We start from the raw sequence: 21679 nt of genomic DNA, 5'->3' as shown, positions 1-21679 counted from the left end.
CCCTGACATGCATCAGCAGAAACATCACCACATGCCAAGACCACTGATTGATAGAGATTTTCCCAAAGTGTGGCTGCCGCTCATATACCTTCCACCTCCATGTAGAGAAGAATTCTTCTATAGGATTCAGAAAGGGAGAATATGGTGGTAGAAAAATCACAATAACTTGAGGGTTCATATTGAACTATTCCCGAATCAGTAGTCCTCTCTGAAAACTAACATTGTCCCAGACAACAACAAAAACTGTCTTCTTGCCAAACGCCCTGCTGCACCGTGTCAGTAGATCCTCTAAGTCCATCTAGGAAAGTCAACAAATGCTGGGTGTTCTATGGGCCCAGAACTGCATGACGGTGAATTACTCCAAGATTGTTTATTGCAGCACAGAGGGTTACGTTGCCCCCACACTGACCTGGACGTTGATTATAGCCCGTTGTCCAGTGATGTTTCTCCCTCTTCTCCTCCTCTTGGCCAGGTTGATACCAGCCTCATCCACATAGGTGTATTCATGTATATCATCAGAATCTAACGGAAAAACTCTCTGGAACAAACACACACCAAACAGAGAAAAAGTCAGTCATGTACACTTTCTGTAATTTTACCAGCACTTGTGAACCAGAATTATGCATTAGATTTTTTACAGTATTCCCAGAACATTTCTGACTGCTTGTATTGTTCCAGTATAGACATGTCACTGAGGTGACAAACAACATTTACATACCATGTAAAGTGGTCCAGGATCAGGTGCATGGGCAGGTCCAGGTTCTGGTTCTGGTTCAGGTTCTGGCCATGGTCTGGGTCGTCCACGTTCTCTTCTTCCAACATGACCTCTTGCTCCTCTGACATCCATTCTGAACAGCTAATTCTGCTTCCCAGCAGGTTTTATAGTGTGCAGTTCATTGGCAAAAGTGTTTTCAGTTTTGACCTGTTGTGTCTTAATTGTGACAGCAGTGTTGGATCAGTGTCCCACTTCTGCATCCTAGTGTTCACTTTTTGAAAAATGTGTGCTATGAGTGAAAAAGTGTGTTCAAATGAGCAAAAAACGTGTTCAGTCTTTTGCAAAAAGAGTGCAAGAGTTTTGGAAACTGTGTGCAAACCATGAATAGTGTTCAAAATTTGGACACCAGAGTCGTATTTTTGAGAAATATGTGCAGTCAGTTGGTGGCTGTGTGCAGTGAATGGAATTTAGTGTCTTATCAATTGAGAAAAACTGTAAATAACTCACTGCTGAGTTATTTGCAATAGAAGCACATTCAACATATTAATTTTTGACTTGCTACATTATGCTAGTACTGTCTACTCCCTCCATAACGGCCTATTCTACTGTGCCATTACCATTACATGACCTGAAGAGAGCGCAATGGGACAAACAATAAAACACCCCTATGGACTATTGTCAGATGCAGGACTGACAGATGCAAACTAAGAGGAGTTAAAGCCCGTGTTTAGTGCACAATAATGCCACAGAGTCTCCTGTCTTACATGGTGCAGTTCTCTTAGGGATCTGTAGGATGTACAGTGAAGCTGCATTCTGTTCTGGATACAAACTGCACCGTTCTTCCTCTGGATCTCAGCAAAGCAGCAAAGATGGAGCCTTCTAAGCTCCTGCTGAAATCCTCTAAAAGTCAACCTTTTAAGCACAAACTGTCATCACTGCTCTACTCAAAATGTAGGAAAAAAGACTCTGTGTTGAACTTTTAGTTCTCCGTTGATTAAAGGAGCATTCAGGCAATTTCAGTTTTTGAAAACAGCTGTTTAATGTTCATCCGGGTTAACTTAGTTGGGACTTTGCTAAAGATCTAACAAACAACAACAACAAAAGTGTTACAAAGTGGAAGTGTGAGGCTTCAAAACATGAGCAGAAGACTGGAAGGGTCTAACAAGGATGCTGAGGAGCTGACTGATGGAAAAAGTATAGGAAATAGACTAAAGGTGCAGTCAAATCTTGTGTCTTTTCCTTGACCTGCATGGAAAATGTCATGATGGCAAGTACAGGTGTGAAGGAGCATCCACAATGACAGGAAAGCACAACTACCCAACAGCAACAATCAGACTAGGCTCCGCAATCATGTGAGGATGGATGTTGGTGACGTGGGTCTGCTGTTAATGTCACTTTCATAAAGGATGGTCCAGTGTGTAATAAAGGAAGCACCTTTTCTTTGCATTTACAGAATGTAACCAGCTCTTGTCAGGGCCACTTAAATACTTTCAGGTCATTTCTTTCAGCTAGGAACCTTCCTGAGAAAACTTTGAGTGGCATGTACACTACCGTTCAAAAGTTTGGGGTCACCCAGACAATTTCATGTTTTCCATGGAAACTCACACTTTTACTCATGTGCTAACATAATTGCACAAAGGTTTTCTAATCATCAATTAGCCTTTCAACACCATTAGCTACCACAATGTAGCATTAGAACACAGTAGTGATGGTTGCTGGAAATGTTCCTCTGTACCTCTATGTAGATATTCCATTAAAAATCAGCCGTTTCCAGCTAGAATAGTCATTTACCACATTAACAATGTCTAGACTGGATTTCTGATTCATTTAATGTTATCTTCAGTGAAAAAAAATGCTTTTCTTTCAAAAATGAGGACATTTCCAAGTGAGCCCAAACTTTTGAACAGTAGTGTATGAAAGGTGCTGTATAAATGTTTATCTTCATGGATAGACTCATGGAGCTCTCCATACTAGAGTGATGTTTATTTCAGGAGACCTGCTGCCTTGATACATTTCACCAAGTCAAAATCCTCTCGCTGAAAAAGAAGCAATGACTTTACTTTGTTTTCATGTCTCTCTTGCAAAAGAGATCTTTATCTCAGTGAGCCTTCCTGAATAAATAAAACTTTACTTAGTAAAACCACATCAAGAAGCGGCAGCAGTCTTTGAAAATTCAGCTGGTGCCACATTTAGCTCATGCCGACCGTGTTTTGTTTTTATGGATGCTATTTTGTCTCTCCATTGAGGACTACAACGGAAATAAATATTTCAAAACTTCATTATGCCGTCTACTGGGGCTAAACTAATAAGCTTTTTTCTTGTGATTCTCTGCCTTCCAGTTTGGTGTTCTGTATTTTTGACAGTCAACTCGATTCTGGTCTTGTGACACAAAAGTGAATGTCAAAACATCAAATGAAATTAAGAGGAGATACTCTGGAGGGAATAACAGTTTTTCCACTCTCTGTAAATAAGACTTACAATCTTATCTGTATGCATGAAGTTGTTCTGCCTGCACATTTCCAGCTAATGCAGATATATATGTAAATATCAGCATGTGCGATTCGGGGACAAGGACAGCCCTGCAACATCGGGGTGAGATGTCAATCAATGCAGGGATGGAAAACACGGCGGCGCATTTGATCAGCGGCACACTCCACAGAGCCGAGGTGAGCTGCGTCTCTGCATCCATGTGTAAATATCCAAACAGTCAGCAAAACACGCTGTATGCTGCTTTAGACGCATCACATAGTCTCAGTGCAAGTGTAGTGCGAGGCAAATGAAAAATTCAGGACTTTATTTACTGCTGCCTCAACTGTGTGCGAGGGGAATAATAAATAAATCCACAGCAAACGTCTTACGAAGATTTAATGTACATTTATTCTTAACACGTGGAACATATAGTATAAAGATTTCATACTGAATAAATGATATTCATTAAGCCAAAAAAAGGAAAAAAGAGGAATTTACATCAAGTTTTTAGCTACATCATCTGAAATACAAATATGCAGAATCCGCATCACTGGAAAAAAAAAAACAAACAAAACAAAATTAAAACGGTTTCTTCATCAAGGTCTAGTTTGTCATTTATGAAGGAGCTCAAATGGAACCGCAGACATGATTCTTGTTAATATTCTCTACACCCAGACCGGAGACAAACTGAAACTTGAAGTTGTGTTTGTTGGAAGGGGGGTGGGGGGTGGCGTTGGACAGCAGCTAAACACCCCCCAGAGCGCGATACGAGCAGGGTGAGGCGCCGAAGTAACGGAGAGGGTGGGCGTCAAGTAATCACATGGCGTACTTGATGCAGGGAAACTTGTAATTGTCAAAGATTAAAAATGGTGAAGAGCAACAGAAGTTGAGAAAGAGAGAGAGAGGAGAAGTGTAATGTACAACATCATATATACACTGCAGCTTGGACTGCATCTAGAGTTGAGGACCAGTCCTAAAGAGGTGACTTTTTTATATAAGGGTCAAGTCATACAATCAAGGGACAAAGAGAAGAGGTCGGGGTGTTGTAGGTTCACCATACTTTGGGGGGAAAGCCGTTTTCTCTCTCGACATTAACTAAAACTGTTTTTAAAAACTACAGTTTGCTGCCAAGCCAGCGTATCTCAGTGTGAAACAGTATTATTACAGTATGTTTACAGTTTTTAAGGTGTACAGTACAGAAAAAAGTCCTACAATCTACTGCACAGGCCTCCCATGACAGATGTCTGTTCACAGCCAATAATGTGGTTCCTGTGGGGCTGAGTATATAGCATTCAAAGTTACAGCAATTATACCACACCACAGTCCGTGAGTCTATGTAGCCTCCAAACATGAACCATAATATTGTTTAGTCTGTGCCCTCCTCCCCCTGCCGACCCCCCGAGGGAGAAAGTGAGCACATGTATCCCCCAAACTCACTGTAAACGAGACAGCAACTTTGGTTACAGTTTTTTTCTTTTTTTTTTTCTGGAGATTTTTCTTTTCATTAAAAAACAAGTCCTTTCCGCAGGGCAGCGCACTCTGTCCTATGCCTGGGTCCCAATCTGCTCTTCCTTGCCTGTATCTTTCCATTTCAGACATTTAAAATCCACAGCTACTTCATGATATTCCTTCCTTTAGTGAGAAGCAGGGGTAGAAAGACAGTGGAATCCGAGGTGATTTTGCATAAATTAAAAAAAAAAAAAAAAAAAAGGACAGTCAGTTTTGCTCTTTTCACTCACGCGCAACAGACACACACGCACTCACACAAAAAAAGGGGGTTGAGGGGGAACGGAAAGAGGCAGAGCTGAAACCTCCCCACGGCTGTCATGACTGGCCAATCAGAAACAGTACGTCACAGATTACTTGGGACACCAGGGAGTTCATAAGTGGGGACACTGATATGTCCAGTAGCCGCGACTCATACAAAGTGAACTCCGAGTGGTTTTCTTCTACCTTAGCCAAAGCGTGCAGGGCCCGGGCTGCCCGCCGCATCATGTCCACACTAGTAGGCTCAAAATGTGGCCCACTCTGCATTTGTAGCAGGGAGCTCTGGCTTTGCTGGTACTGTGTGGCTGCTAGACTGTCCTCCAGAAAGCCCAGTAGGTTACCCACGCTGCCTTTCTGCACAGCAATAGCCCGCGCAGCCAGACTGTCGCCCTGGGCCAAGTTAGCTAGCAGGACGACCGCCATTTCCCGGCAAACAGCTACCTTGCGCTCACCCACCAGGCGCACAAGCGAGCCGTAGAGCTTCTCCAAGCGGCTGAACGGTGGCGTTGCCAGAATGAGGTCGACATTGTTGTCCTGGATGCTGAGCTTGCTGAGGGTCTCGAGGACCAGTCTCTGGGGTGAAAGGGAGCCGTGGGGCCCCAGTGTGGGGAAGGGGTCCAAGGCCTCCGCCGAAGGGCAGACAGCCCAGTGGAGCAGGCCATCCAGCAGCGGCAGGCATATACTCTCTGGATAGATAGAAAGGTCCAGCTGGCCTGAGATGTTTGCCAGGGTGACCAAGCAGTTCTCCCTTAACACCTCGAGGCAGTCCCACCACCACTCGTCTCTCTCACAGCTCACGCCTTCATCCTCCTCCTCCTCCTTCTCATAGGTAACTGGTGCCTGTTTGCGTTCGGGATGCCTGTGGTGGAGCAGCACCAGGCGGCCCAACAGCAGCAGCAGGCCTGGGTGTTTCGACATCTCCAGGTCATTCCCAGGGATGAAGGAGAGGCTCCGCACTATGTTGGAAACACAGATGCAGCGCCGAGCCAATGAGTCCTGCCAGTCTGACAGAGTGCTGAGTGGCGTTTCATCCTTGCTGTGGGGCTCGTCTTCCAGGATCTTGATGTTCCGGCGGCTCTGGAGGTCAGGGTTGATACTGAACAGGTACTTGCCGTTCTCCTTCTGCTCCTCGGCACCACCACGAACCACTTCCTCTGTGACTGACCCTGGGCGAGCAGATAGTACATCATCAATGGTGGCAGTGACTGGTGCACCAATGGGAAGAGGAGGAGGGGTCTTCTCCGCTGGAGACTTGTGAGGTTCAGAAGACTGCAGCTGCTGCACTCGAGCTTTATCCTCGCCACTGGACTTTGATTTCTCATGATTTTCTGTTGCCATTCCAGGCACTTGGACCTTCTTGCGGCTCTCAGTGGCTGCAGGCCGTTTCCTCTGCTTGAGAAGTTCCATTCGGCTCTCAAAGTGTGTCTGGATGTGCTCGGTAGTGTCACCTCCACCAATGCTCCAGTGTATCAGGCCACTGTCAAAGCTCTGCCGCTGCCCAAGTTTAGACAAGTGGTTTACAAGGAAGGGGTTCTTCTTCCGCACCACCTTGATGGGAAGTTTATCAAACTTGCTAGCCTGTCTGGGCTTTTCCGAGTGGAGGTTGGGGTCCTGGGAGGACCCTGAGGTAGAGGTATTAGCTTCCTTGACAGAAGACACCCTTTCCTTCTCCTCTTCCTCATCCTCTGATGACTTATCTCTCTGAGAGCTCTCCTCCTCCTCTTTTACACGGACCAGTGAGGAAGTGTCAGGATTGGTCTTCGTTTCCTCTACCTCCTCATCCTCCTCCTCCTCCTCATCTGTGTCCATGTCCTCGCCCTCAGGCATGGGAATTTCATCATCAGAATCTTCAGCTGCATTGGGGTCTATTAGGGTGCGCTGGCCTGGGTCTCCTACTTCGTACTCCTTTAAGATGCCAAAGATCTCAATGAGGCAGCGTCTGAAGTACTCCACTACCAGCTCCAGGAATCCAGGTAGCTGCGAAATCAAAGAAGAAATTCACCAAATCAGTTTTACCCTAAACTCAGCAACACTATTTTGGCATGTTGTTGCAAACAAATGTTGACATATGTCGAGTGTAGAACTTACCTGACATAGGTTAAAAGTGGTAATGCTATTGTCGTCATACAGTAAAATGTTAATGGTGTCCAAGGCCCAGGTGCTTTCAGCTAATAAGCCTGACTTCAGTGACATCATTACTCTCCAAGCCTCAGGAGTGCCTGTGAAGAGAACAACAGAATAAATATGAGCCAAAGTGAGCATGATCAGTTATTACAGCTATAAATAACCAGCAAAGGTTCACTGATCTGTATCATTGGCTTGGAGTTATGTTACCTACTCCAAATAAGCAGCTTGTATCTGATAAAGGATTCTAAGGCATTTGCCTGTGCTTTGTTCATTGTCAGTCAACAATATATAGAGCCAAGAATGAAATAGAAATTTCATACCAATGTCTTTCATTGTGAGTCGCCTGCGTGGTTTAAGGTGGGGTTGGGAAGCCTCAACAGAGCCAGGAGGGAAGGCCACATCTCGCCGGATCATGGGTTGCTGCACAGGGACTTGACCAATGTGGGAGGCGGGCACTGGAGGTCCAGCTTTCTGCACCTTACTGCCAGGATGCATTTGGGGATACTTGCTGGGCGACGTCCTGCTCTCCATGGGCCGGGGCATGGGTGCTGGGCTTGACACCTGAGGAATGTGGTTCTGTGAAGTCTGGTAAGTGGAGGGTAAGGGTCTGGTCATGGGAGGTCCAGAGCCAGCAGGGCCAAATGGTGGCTGCCGCTGATTGACATGGCCAGGCCATTGTCCCTCATGGTTCATGCGTTGATCTGATGGCATCATCTCCTCTGAGCGATTCATGCCGTGGTAGCCAGGGCCCTGGCCTGGTACAGGAGGTCCCTGTCGGTTGGGATAGTTGGGGTAGCCCATCTCATTGCGGCCCTGCCACATTGGGCCCTGGGGGCCATCAGGACCTGAAGGCATGGGGCTTGCCATCATCTGGGGAGGCATTGGAGACTGGGAGTTGGGACCTGCAGATGACGGCCCTCTGTCCCGTCCAAAAGGAAAAGGGAACTGGTTCTGTGGGCCTGGTGGTCTGCGGTCCCCTCCAGGGTATGCATTGTACTGATTATACATGTCCTGTTGGCCTTGGGGCCCCGAAGACTGGGGTCCAGGCTGCTGCTGACCACTATAAGGAACGTTATACATTTCTCCCTCATGGCGCTTGGCTGGAGGGCCATACCCTCCATCCACAGGACGCTTGTAGTTCTGTAAGCAGACAACATTCAGCATTAAACTTAGCAACTGAGAATCCTGATGAAATAATATTAGGAACAGTTAACGCTTCTGGTAAGCTAAAAGGCTGCGTAAATAAGAACATTTACTTCTCACAATTAAAATAAAATATATTTTTAGTTAGTTAATATTTAAAAAAGAGGAATCACATCGCTATACAATGACTGCAATGCTGAACATAATGTTCTCACCGGCTGCTGCTGTGGATACATTCCTGGCTGTTGATTTGTGTATGGGCCACTAGGGGGCGCTCCTTGGCCAGGGTACTGATTTGTATAGGACTCATGTCTGAAAACAAAAACAGAAGTTCACATTTTATCTTTTCAGTAACTACACTGACAATTTTATTATAAACCTCAGACAGTTATACTTCTGCAGCGCACTGGCAAAATGTCATTCAAATGACAATCATTTTGTTTTAGTCAAAATACAGGCCAATCTCTGCACTGAATAATACTGACCGTTGCTGTGCTGGAGGACGGCTAGGCGAGTACATCCCTGTGTCAGCCCCAGAAGGCATCATGTTGGGCTGAGGAGCGCCTGGTCCCATGTTGCTGTCAGGGCCCATGCCAGGCTCCTGTCTGTAAGAGCAACAAACAGTGCTCATCAGTTGAGCTGACAATACCAAAATAATTTTAAAATTACATAAACCCCTTGGAGACGAACATAGTATGTTTACCTTCGGTCGTATCCATATGGGTACTGTTGCCTCTGGCCCATCTGCATGTTGCCCATTGGGCCTGGTGGGCCTCGGTTATATTGTTCCCCCATTCCACTGTTGGGGCCTGGTGGCATGAACTGTTCTCCAGCTTGAGAAGCAAACAAAAAAAGAAAATACTGTTAATTTCCAAAGAACTCCCAAGAGGATTAATTTAGCAGCATGGTCACTGCTCACCTTTCCTCATGCCTCCGAAGGGGTCTTTGTTGGATTCGTAGGGACCCATCCGACCCATCATCTCTGGGCCACCCATGCCAGGCTGGTAGCCCTGAGAGTTGGGAGTCATAGCATTCCTTCTGGAAAATGCGGGATCTCCGCCATCAGCAAAGGGGTCCTGCAGATTAACACTACTCCTATAGGAGAACAAGAGGCTTGTTAGTGAAATATGGAATTTATACACTATTTATAATTTCAAGCATATTCAGAACTTGCCTTTATTCACATATTACATTATTTTAACAATAGTTTTTTATACTTTTTTTTATTATTTAAATTAATTTATACATTTCTTGATAAGTCAGGGGGTTTTGTGTGTACATCTTAACTTGACCTATCATTACATAGCTTAATAGCATATTTTCCTGTTGTATTCAATTTCTCACTGCAATGATCCAGTTTCACCACAGGGATATGTTTCATTTTATTGTGATGACTCTTGATACCATTTACATAAAAGAAACATGATATAGTGGCTTCAAAATTGTACCTGACGCCAGGCATTGGAGGCATTTGTGTGTGCGGAGTGGAGGCTGGGGTGGGAGGCTTCAGGTCTCCCCCCTCTGCCATTGAACTACTAGTGGACTGAGGAGTTTGGGGTCCTTGCAGGGATCCAGAGCCAGCTGTAAAGAAGGAAATACACAGTCAGTACCAGGGCTCACGAACCAACAACCAAGTCTTGCGGTTTGTGACACAACAAGATTCCAGAGAATTCAAATAACATCCCTCTCCTCCCTGCCTTCTGTCCAGGAATAAAGGCGAGAGTTGATAGTGAGGTGGGATAGTCTTGTTGATAGGCTGTACACTGCTGGGGGCTTTCAGGAACACATGCTGTTTTTGGCAATCCTAAATCCCATTAAGAAATTCCTGAGCGCTGAGGAACACAGCTTGTGTCAAGCTGACTGGCTTTTGAGTTCACAGCCAGCGAAAATGTTGAATCCTCTTGCTCATCACAGCATGCCAGCCCCTCCACCCCCACTTCCCATCACCCTTCTCAACCACTGCTGGGCCCCAGAAGTCACCAGGAAACAATGATCTAAACCTGACTCTGACAGATTACTGCCTGGCCTGCAGAGACAGGAGACAGCGAGCTGTGTACGTGTGCACAAGAGTGAGTGATAGTTTGTTTGTGTTGTGTGCATGTGACATAGTAGCGCTCATCCTTAACTTCAGCTCAGGACTTCTCACTATTAGCACGCCAGTCTGATGAGTCACAGGTTCCCATTCATTAAACTGGCACACACATAACACTGGGGTCATTGGCAGGTCACATTTATTCACATTTTCTCACATCACCCCTCTTGCCTCTCCAGCTCTCACACATACACACACATTAACTGGCTCACCCTCCCCTCCCCTGCCCTCCCCTCCCCCCTCCTCCTCTGGGCAGGGATTTCCCTCTGCTAAAGATGAAGGGAGGAAAAGGGAGGGGGAGGATCTCGTAAGGATGTAAAAAAAAAAATAGCATGGTAGAAACACAGTCAGAGAGAGAGAGAGAGAGAATCGTGTGACTTTTACACACACATACACACACAAGCCTCTTCCCCCCATTCATCATTTCTGGCTCAGTACTAATCTCCAGGGAGTGTTGCCTTGCCGCTGTAGCCCTGGGCCAGGCATCAGGCAGCGAGGACACGCCACTGACGGAGCATCACTATCGCCAAATCACCTCCTGCCTCACGCCACCGCTTGCCCTCCCCCAACCCTCCCCAGCTCTTCCTTCGTACTAACTAGAGGGCTGATGCCAGCTGACAAGCACCCTGATGTCTCCTGTAACAACACCCTGGCGCTGACTCAGTGCCCCGTGTCTGACAGCCTGGGTCTCGGCCAGGCTGAAGCAGCACGTGGTTGCTTCCTGGTGCGGTTGCTCCTGGCAGCTTTAACAGGAGTCCCTCCAAAACAAACAGCTTCCAAGCGACAACGTGGTCCCGAGATGACCCCTCCCCTTCCCCGCTACACCACCACTTAACTACTGGTAAGACTGACTTCCAGTTCATACGCTGACTTTTACCCAACATGCAGAGTTCATTGAAAGATTTAGCATGCAGGTAGCATTGCTGTTAGCACAGAAACCGAAGGGGGAACTCTGAAAGGACAAGTCTGTCGTCATGTCCTGTGCAAATGCCAGAGGATTCCCCAAAGGCATGTGTTCGTGGAACAGTCCAGAGGATACAGTGCGCTTCTGTGGCTCACAGCTACACCGCTGTCGTTTACTTCTCCAATATACGCTAAACAGCAGTGATTTATGGAGGACGGCAGCTCCAATAGAAGATGACAAATGATGGTCTATGATCCGCTTTTAACATTGCAATTAATGGGATACAATAAAATACACGAGTTTATAGGCAGATGATGTGAGGCAAATAGGGCAGCGAGGCTGTGATGAATTGCATAGAGTTCACACTGTACCTAAGGAACAAAGCTAAAACTAAAATAAGCTTACATCCATTCAAGTGTAGTTTAAATCAAAGGAGGAAATAAATGGCGAGTAAGTGTAGGACGGCAGCACTCACCTGGGCTAGGAGGCTGGATCTTGGGCTGGTTCTTTTTGGTGTCCGTGTTGAAGAAGTCCGGGGGCGGGTCCTCGCCACGCTCGATCTTGCACTCGAAGGCGTACAAACATTGGATGTACTGTTTCTTGAGCGAGCTGGCCGCACTGCTCGACGTGCCCACATTCAGGTTGGTGGCCAGTTCCCTCCATTTCTTGTTCTTGTTGACCTGGTGGGCGAAAGAGGAAGGAGGAGCCTCAGAAAGCTGCACACAAGAGCCTCAGAAGAATTACAAAGCTGACTCTTCTGATCTCAGACATTCACACCAAATACAGGTATAACTCCAGACATACCTGGGTGAGGCCACCGATCTCTTTGACTGATACGTAGAGTCTGAAGAGATCGAGAGGTTTGCGACCCACAGCGGGCAGATTGTTCATGCCCATGGCTTTCTCCTCAGCGAAGGCCAGGTATCGGTCCACCCACATCTTCCTCTCTGGCTCTGGCCCAAGCTCATACAGACGGGTGATCTTCTCATTGGTGATGGTGGAAGAGCTTGACTTCTGTAGGACGAGAGATGGAGGAAAACTGTTAGATGGAAAAACGGATGTAAGACAAAACAAGCATCGTATCCTCCGGACCTTGCACTTTTACCTTTTTGGATTCAGGCTTGGGAGTCCCATCCACTTTGTTGTTCATCTTCTGTGCAGGGTTAATTTTGTCCATGCCAAACTCGGAACTGGGAGCCATTCCTGGGTGTTTAGTAGTAATAAGAGGAGGGTATAAAAATAAAAGATTACAAGTCTATAAAACCATTTTATGGACAAAGCTAATAGGCCCACACTAGTGCTTCAACCACCTGATCAGGCTTGCAGTAGAACTTGTACTCACCGGGGGTGTTGTTGGCCATGTTAGCTCCCATCGGATAAGGCCCTGGCCCTCCCTGGTTCATCATACCGTGCATGCTGTTCATGCCTGGACCATATGGAGAGCCTGCTCCCATCATGCCCTGGGACATGTTAGGGTAGCCAGGTGGCCTGGAGAATAGAGTGTCTCTTTAGATGGAGAAATCTAAGACACAACTAGCTAATGAAAGTGTGTTACAATAAAACAGAAATAAAGACTTTTGATTCCGTCATTTTGTTTCTGATTAATGCTGTCACAAATCTATGCCTGTTCTGTGTTGTGTTCACATTCTAGCTTATTTTGTGGGAAATATCCATTTACGTCATATGATTATAGCAATTGCCAAGCCCACGAGTGTTGCTCTGTAGGCTGAGCTGGCACACTTGCTTGGGAGAGATGTGATTCACTGATCGCAGAGACCATCTCCTCTTCTCTATTTCTCTCCATTTTTTCCCTTTTCTCCCATAGATAAGTGGTCGGTCTACTGCCATCAACTCTGGAGCACACTCGGGCACCGAAACACACAACACACCGGATTGCACGTGGAAAGAACCAATAATTTTTCACAGTCACAGAACCAGCACATACAAGCAAGGACACACACACACTCAGCTAAAAGATGAGAACAACTCTCCAAGCTCGAGACTCTTGATGCAATGAGTTGTACTGACCCTCAACTGTCAACTGCTCCCTCATGTCTCATTGAGACACTGATGCAGCCAGCAGCTGTAAGCACCCACCTGTTGTGTATGGAGTTTGTGGGTCCGTGGTGCATGGACGGGCCACCGTCCTTCCTGTTCATGCCTGGAGGGGGACACATGCCAGACCCCACCTGAGGAGGCATGCCACCCATGTTAGAGGCCATGCCGGGACCGTAGGGCCGAGCACCCATCTGCCCAGGACCTATTCTGCCAGGTGGAATGTTTCCATAGGGACCTCCACTGCCCTGACCTGGCATGGGGTTCATGGAGCCACCCATGCCAGGGCCACTGGGGTAGTTGGCGTTGGGCATCCCTGTGTAGCCAGGCTGTCTTGGATAACCTGTAGGTGTTATAGATCAACACTTAGACTCATATATCATGGTTATATTAAAGTGCTACACTGATAGGGTTCATCCTACTGTGTTCCAACCTAAAAGAGAGAAATCTTCTACTCATTTCTCCCTAACGAGATAAAGAGTTTCTCCAGTCCAGCTCTAAATTTACCTCTTTGCTGCCTGTTCTGACAAGCAGTCTGATGAAGAGGGCTTTATCTGGCCCCTGCTGTTCACTGCTATGACTCATAGCAGAACTTCTTCAAAGCCCACAGAAACCATCTGAGACTTCAAAGTGAAGTGATATAATTTCATAAATATATGAAGTGAGAGAAAAACTTCAAAGCCTTATTTTAAAATCTGGGCTGTCTACGAAACTGTGATGGTCACAAGACGGCAACTGTAAACTCATTCATAATATTTTTAGTATTTGAACAAAATCACCACATGATATGACAGCAGAGTGCACCACCCAACAGTGCGCTTTCATTTGTCCTCTTCTAACTTGTTAACTATTGTAGAGGGTTCTTAAAGCTACACCAGCCTACACTTCCATTGTGATGACTCACCTTGTGGGCCATACTGGCCCCCCTGAGGGCCGTAGTTTCCCATGGCATTGTTCTGGGGATAAGGTCCCATCCCACCATGTATCTGGCCTCCTGAAGACTGGCGTGGAGATAAGGCAGAGCCAGGTTGTCCAGGGGACCCATAAGGAGGCATCTGAGGGTTACGCATGTACACTGGAGAAGATTTGGGAGACAATGTCATTCATGATTGAAGAAACTTTTGGCTATTTGGGGGTGTATACCACACATGGACGCTTAAATTTTTCTGTGAATTTAACAGATTTGGAACCACTTTCTAAAAAGTAGCAGTGATAGTAGTAATCATCAGATGTACATTTCATCACTTGTAAAACACCTAATGTAAAAAAAACAACAACTCTGCATCTGCTAAAACATAACACATTGTGGCCCTGTGTTAAGAACCTAGCTCTTTAATTCCTCACACAACAGTACAGTGTGTCTGCTCTTACCCTCATCTGACTGGCTAGTAGATTACAAACACACTCTTATTTAAAGGTACAGCCTGGGGGAGTGTTTACAGGAGGGAGGAATGCATACAAATGCAAACAATCATACCTAAAAGCTGCTGAGGAAGTGCTACATATTCTTGCACTGCCGGCCACTGAGCAATTGAGGAGCTTCTCTGAAAGGATTTTGTTTATGAGCAACTAGAGCAGTGGTTCCCAACCTGGGGTCCGCGCCCCCCTAGGGGGGGTGCCAGAGATCAGAGGGGATGTGCGAAGCTTTGTCTGCTCTGAGGCTGTGAGGCTATAAAAAATAGATTTTTACACTCTGGATAAAATCAGAGGAACAGACTTACTGTGTCATCTCAAGTCTACCTATAAAACATTTTTAAAACACATTTATTTGGTCTGTCCTCAAAAATCCTTTGCTGCTTCGATGGCCACACCTCCTGGCCTTTCAACTTCTCTCCACGCTTTCTTCAGGTTGGCTCGCTAGTTCATCTCGATTTATTAGTTAGTCATTAGTCATTAGTCTGAAAAACGCAAAACGGGTGAAGATTCATCAGTACCTGAAAAAAACTCTGGCTATATCTCGAGAGTTACGTTAAATTTGGTTTTATTGAAGGACAAGACAGAATTGTGATATTTGTAGTGAAATGCTCACAAATGACAGCACGAAGCCAGCAAATTATGGTGACTGGGGCTGGGGTGCAGCTTATAAGGGGGGGCTCCAAGCCCAACAGGTTGGGAACCACTGAACTAGAGCATTCTGACTTCTTCCAAGCATGTTTCTGCACTCACCCCTGTCCTGGCCCATAGCTGACTGGTTCATGGAAGAGTGCATGATGCTGTCCGACTGGACGCTGGGCGGCCGGGGAGGCATCTGATTCCCTGCAGAATGGCAAAGACAAGTGGGCTCAGGAGGCTGTGAAATTACCTTGGAGATCTGATTGTCTGCATTATTGACAACCTTTTCTTGTTCATAAACGTTCACATGCTGACCATAAAATGAACGAAGCCAATCCCATACATGCTAATAAAATAAAAATAAGACTGTGACAGTGTTCCGCTGGCTCTCCAATACGCTGCTCTCCACAATGAGTTCTTGGTGGCATCGTAACTTCTGTTTTTCTGCCACCGGATAGTTTACTAGCATCGTCTTATGAAAAACTTAATGTTCCCGTCTGGCAAGCCGCTTCATGAATTACAAATGTGATTTGCTGTGTTGAGTTTTGATTTAAAACTCTAAATATGTCTCCTGGTTGTCTACTCAGTGTTTCAGATGGGATTCCAGCTCGATATACTACACAAGTGACACCTAGGATGGAATTTCTTTTTGTAAACTAGGCACTTTTGCCAGCTATATTTTTTAAAGTTAAGTGAACCTTCAGTTATTTTTTGATACCACATGCTTTTGTTTATTTTCCTACATTCTAAAGTCTGTATTTATTCTTTGTCCAATCATTTTTTGCTTACCCAAAAAATGCTATAGCTTCTTAATGTAAAAATTTTCTTTGTGAGAAAATTCCTCCACTTACTGTAGGCTATGTTGCATTTCGGAAAACTGAATTTAGAAATTCAAAGACCTCCTCAATGCCACTTTCAATTGCGGTGAGGCTAAGTTGAATTGCCCATTTCAAAGACCTCCTAATAATAGTATCCCGTCTTTACCTGGTACAGCAGCAGGGGATAGAGGGCCGGTGCGAGAAGGGGTGACACTAGCAGGAGAGCCGACAGGTGATGGTGAGGGCCCTCGTATGCCTGGCAGGTGGGGTGATGTGTGCGGGGAGAAAGGCGACTGGGCTGGGTTGCTTTGTTCGCCCTGACTGCTGGACACCCCTGAGGTGCTGACGCCTGGGCTCAAGGCCCCCTCTGTACCGGTGGGCAGGTCGTCGATGGAGCCAGATAGATCCTGGAACAACAAGAGGGGCAAACATAAATTAATGATGGTAATAAAATAATGAAGCCGTATTTGTGGTTTCTATCATAGGACTTTGCGTCTAAATAATGATATATCAGCTTTAAAGAGAAATACAGAAGTGGCATTAGAGAATAGATATGTATATTGAAAAATTAGCTGGAACTAAACTCAGTAAATTTTGATTGATAGCTTCATTTGTGAAAAAAACAACAGATAGGGGATTTTTTTAAAGTTAATATAACAACATATATTGTAACACTGTGAACTATATTGGCTGACCTAGTATCCTTGAAAATGTATTTTCTTTTTCTCCAACAGTGAAAACCATGGGCTAAAGACCTTATATTTTTATGGCTTGTGGTTTATTTATTCACTAGAAGTCAACAAAGTGACAAAACTAATTCAGATAATATTTTATGTCCCATTTTGACACTTTTGATTTTAACTATATGAAGGGATAACTTCGTGAGAACATTTAGAAGACAAAAACCATCAGCAAGATAAATTCCCTCCAACCCTTTGCAGAAGCTTGACTTATGATGTTAGGTGTAAAAATTGATGCATGATATCAAAGGCAAATCAGTCTGTGCATGTATCAGTGTGTGTATGCAGGGATGTAAATAAAGCCCAGGTTGGCTCAGACTCACTCTGTGAATCATATTCACCAGAAATAAGAATAAGAAATAAATGTATTCAGGTTTTTTCTTGCACATACTTGCAGGAGGAAGGTAAGAGCTTTCTATTTCAGAGTTGTGTCAAAGTCAAGTGAAGTCAAATCAAGTGAGTGGAAATCCAAATGGTCACTGATGCGTTACAGCAATCTTTGCCTTCACCGGGGTGTGTCTGTTATTCTCTCATACAAGGCTGCCAGCCCTGTTATAGTGCAAACATACATTCGGGTACAATGACTTCTTTTTGCACCTTTTTTAAAAATACTCGACATCACTCCCATGATGCTGATAATGATCCATCTTGGCAAGGAGAACTCTGTTTGTGTGACTTGCAAAGAGGAAGCAGGGGGAAAAACATTTGAAGCAAGTCATCTCAGGAGGCAGCTGAAATAATTGGTGCTGGGCACGGGCTCTGTTGCCATGTGGTGTTGTTATTGAGCCTTGCTGGCTGTGACACAAAGACACGCAGGCAGGCAGGAAGGTAGGAAGGCAGCCGGTGATGATTATGTTTGTGGGAAGGTGAATGTTTACACACTGGCCACTCACGTGGAGCCCATGTGCTTGCTCAGAAATGCAAGCTCATCTGCCAGTCACATCGGAGGAGGGAAAAAAATGGGAGAGGAGAGGAGGAGGAGGAGGAGGAGGAGGGGGGAAAAAAGCACTCATTGGAAGGTGGCCAACTATTCCCATAGAAATCTCACACTCGCAGGCTGGCTGCAGCCCCGAAGCCGGCGGTTTTGCACTTGAAACAGCGCCCGTTGCTATTTTTGGGATGTGACCTGATGGAGGAACCCCAGAGGGAGTGACAGGAGGAGAACGCTGATTCAGAATCCACCCTCCTCCCCCCTCCAATCCACCCGCACCCTGTTCCCTCTGCCCTCCCTCCATCTCTTCCTCTCTCACTTCAGTGACTGCACAAACCCGGGCCTTTCTGACCCGCGCAGGGAATGTGGCAGCTAGAAAACCATGCAAAACACAGCAGGAGGGCTTCATGTGTGAGTATCACACTCCAACGTGTTTCGCTGGCTGATACCCAATTAATGTTCACAAATGTAAAAACAGGTCAGAACAAGGCAGAGCCACGCTGTGCGGACGACACAGAGCAGTCAGATCTTAATGCTCTGGAATAGAGAGCGGAGATCAAACAGCATGACATTCCTTGCTTAAACAACCGTGGCGGGATCCTTTTTCCAGCAGCCAGCACCGTCAGCTGACTTATGCTCACCCCTCCCCTTTTCCTGTTCCAAACTTGCACCACCCAACCTCCACACAGACATCACAAGACCGGTCATCTGACAGAGGGTTCGGTGTAAAGGCCTTGGGCTGGCCGGCCGCCGTGATGACCACCTCTGCAGTTGCTACGCTCCAGGATTCTTGTAGAGAGTTGCGTCCAAGCAACACAACAATCCAACACCACCCCCACCCTGACTCAGACCACAGTGTAAAAAAGGCCAGGGGTTGCTTACTGGAGTTGCATCTGGGAGTGACACCTCAGCAAAAGGTTACTGTAGGATGAGATATGTGCTACTTCGAGGGCCCTTGGGGGTTTTTAAGGAGGAGATCAATTGACGATATAAATCTAGAGGAAATCAGGACACTTACAGATGTAACTGTATTCAGTCGTCCCACCGGTGTATCAGAGTGTAGACAAGGTTTGAATCATCAATGTTTTTGGAATTGATTTCAATTGTTTGACTTGAATTATCATTCTATAAAAAAGGTCTCTATAGCTGCTTTTGAGGACACTTTTTAAAATTACGGTTGAGTTCCAATAGCTGATTCCAAAGTGGGAAAATATGCAGATTCATTAAACTCCACAACCACGGAATCACTCAGAAAATCATTCTTTTACAACCTCTCAGATAATTTCTTTTGTAAATTCTGGTACTAAAAATCAGTTTCTAACTCCCAAACTGAGTGGCATAATAAATCAACTTGACTCTTGATCTGGCCAAAAGATCATATGACGAATCATAATCCACGATCTGAATCCCAATTCTCCACACAGATTTATTTGAACTTGTGATCACATGTTCAGTTGTGCATATGGTTGCCTGGATACAAAGCCTGGCACTTCAACTCAAGGCTAAAGGCCCAACACACAAACCTCTTCATCCAGTTTTCACTTTGATTTTATCTGAAAGTTCTGACTGAAAATGGTGATTCAAATCTTGGCTGGTTTGACGTTTCTTTCAGGATACTGTTCTACTCAGCATCGGTCTTCGTCCTCCATCTATCTACTGTTAACAAGATCTGTAGTGTGTCCAAGGAGTGCCGTCCTAAATGTGTCCCAACCGCTGATATTTTCGCATAGCTCAGGTGAAGCAGGAAAGTCTGGACAGTGCTGTTATTTAATGCTGCAATCTGTATGATTCCTCTGACGAGCAGGTCATTTGTCAAATTAAGATTGCCTTCGATATAAGATCTATAAGTTTTGACTTATATGTTCCCGATAGTAGATAAGCATCCACAAAGTCAACAAAACAACTAAGAAACTAAAAATTGTGGGACGGTGCTCATGGCAAGTCAAAGTGAGAACTTGCTCAGTCAAAGCACTAATTTCACCTTAATTTAATGTGTATGCAGCAAAAATAGTGATTTAGTTCGCTGTTATATGTGTAACAGGGAGGGTTGGCCTGGATTAGAGCACAGGTGACAATTTTCTTTTATCGAGAGGATAGAATTTCCCGGTGAAAAGACAAAGAAAAGCTGCTGGTGGGAACACTTCAGACTGGGAACAGAATGAATTATCAGAATAATAAAGTGATTTTAACATCTGAGAAGTTTTCTTTTTAAAAGCAAATGGTGAGGTAGTGCAAACAAATATTTCACAATTCAACACTCTCATCATTTTATCAAAAGGTTTATTGCCCCAAATGCACAATAACAACTACAATACCAAACATACAAAAACCAAAAGCTACAAAAATACTTCTACTACTATAGTGGCACGTATGCAGCATACAGGGTGAGCTCTTTAACATTCTGTAAATATCTGACTACTGACAGCTCTGATTCCTCAGCCTGGACAGGCAGAAGCATTGTACACACACACAAACACACACACACACACACACACACACACACACACACACACACACACACACACACACACACACGCACACACACACACACACACACTAGCTCCTACCTACTCCCACTCTGCAGTCATTGATTTTTCCCAGCTCAATACTGCACAGCACCAGCCTGTTCTGCTGACTGCACAAGCCGGACAGCGAGAGGAGAGGAGAAGAGGAGGGGTGGTGGCGGGGGGTTGGTGGGAGGGTGGTGGATGGTGATACTGATGCTGCTGAGACTCTGCTATTCAACACGCTCATTATTAGAAGGCAAATGATGAGGAGGACGTGGATCAGGCACAAGGAGGAGTTGGGAGGCAGCAGTGTGGCTAAGTTGGAGCAGTGTGGGGGGTTGTGAGCTTGGAGGAAGGTCACAGCGGTATCATCTATGGTAAATACAACAGCTGATGACACGAGAATATACACAAACGCAGGACTTTTCTACACACAGGAAAAAAGAGGAGGATTTGTGAGCTGTGTGGTAGAGAGAAGGAGAGAGCTGCAGTTCTTTCTGCAGAAGCCTCTCTCTATGGCAGCCATTTTGTGTTTTTCCCAGCACTGCCTAACATGGAACTTCAGAGCTGAGAACTGCAGAACAGTATTCATAATATCTGAGGGCCGAGGAGAGGCAAAAGGGAATATTTGCATGCTAAGGAACGATTTAAAACACCAAAAGCTGCCTATATCATTTCTTCTGATGCAGTAATTGTTCATGAATGTTGAAAATGGCAGACGGTTTTTACTGTTCCCCCAATTCCCATATTCTCCACTGCTCTTCTGAGTGTGCCTGTGCTGTCTCTGAGTCATCTGCTCTGCTCTCCGCCATCCTAATGTATTCCATTTGCAGATTACTTCACTGAATCAATCAAGCCCGACCAGAGCCATTAGTCTGCCAAGCCAGCCCCTTTTTTTTTGTAGGTTATGAGAAACAGAAAGTGGGAGAAGAGAGGTTGCGTAGTGGGCCTTAGATAATGAAACGTATCTGGAATGTGTGACTCTGGCCAGTAGTGTAACTAGATCTGGTGGTGTTGGTGGTGGTGAGGAGGAGGGCAGAGGGGGGCAGAGTTCATCCCTCAGTCACACACTTTCCCTGACCCTCTCTGCTGTCACTCTCAAACCTCAGGGTTTCACCCACCGCCTGGGCTGGCAGGCTTCCTTGTTCTCAGGCCTCCAGATGCTGAACACAATATACCGTGAAAAAAACAAAACAAAACAAAAAAAAGCTCACTCACTCCCGAGTAGACACATGCTCGCACATCCTCTGTAGCAAAGTAAAGAGAGAGAGAGAGAGAGAGAGAGTCGGGGGTGGGAGGAGGAAAAAACTGGCTGCATCTCAAGGGCTGCCATGGTTACTGTGATCCACGTGGTTGACA

General features: G+C 45.6%; 1 protein-coding gene across 1 annotated transcript in view; it reads right to left on the bottom strand.

Annotated features, from left to right (window-relative positions):
- Positions 1-3574: 3574 nt before the first annotated feature.
- The window catches only part of arid1ab (AT rich interactive domain 1Ab (SWI-like)), a 52659-nt gene continuing 34554 nt past the window's right edge, over positions 3575-21679 (bottom strand). Inside the window, exons 5-20 of the mRNA XM_023267789.2 lie at positions 16309-16549; positions 15439-15528; positions 14177-14347; positions 13315-13615; positions 12560-12705; positions 12323-12420; positions 12022-12231; positions 11693-11897; positions 9670-9802; positions 9141-9316; positions 8925-9054; positions 8707-8826; positions 8437-8533; positions 7399-8218; positions 7040-7170; positions 3575-6928 (exon numbers count right to left, since the gene is read on the bottom strand). Coding sequence (XP_023123557.2) covers positions 5009-6928; positions 7040-7170; positions 7399-8218; positions 8437-8533; positions 8707-8826; positions 8925-9054; positions 9141-9316; positions 9670-9802; positions 11693-11897; positions 12022-12231; positions 12323-12420; positions 12560-12705; positions 13315-13615; positions 14177-14347; positions 15439-15528; positions 16309-16549 — 4989 coding nt within the window. The 3' untranslated portion in view covers positions 3575-5008. The remainder of the gene's footprint in view (positions 6929-7039; positions 7171-7398; positions 8219-8436; positions 8534-8706; positions 8827-8924; positions 9055-9140; positions 9317-9669; positions 9803-11692; positions 11898-12021; positions 12232-12322; positions 12421-12559; positions 12706-13314; positions 13616-14176; positions 14348-15438; positions 15529-16308; positions 16550-21679) is intronic.

The sequence above is a fragment of the Amphiprion ocellaris genome, chromosome 15, assembly GCF_022539595.1.
Source record: "Amphiprion ocellaris isolate individual 3 ecotype Okinawa chromosome 15, ASM2253959v1, whole genome shotgun sequence".
Taxonomy (NCBI): domain Eukaryota; kingdom Metazoa; phylum Chordata; class Actinopteri; family Pomacentridae; genus Amphiprion; species Amphiprion ocellaris.
The sequence above is the reverse complement of the archived record's forward strand: the minus strand, read 5'-3'. Positions and strand labels throughout refer to the sequence as shown.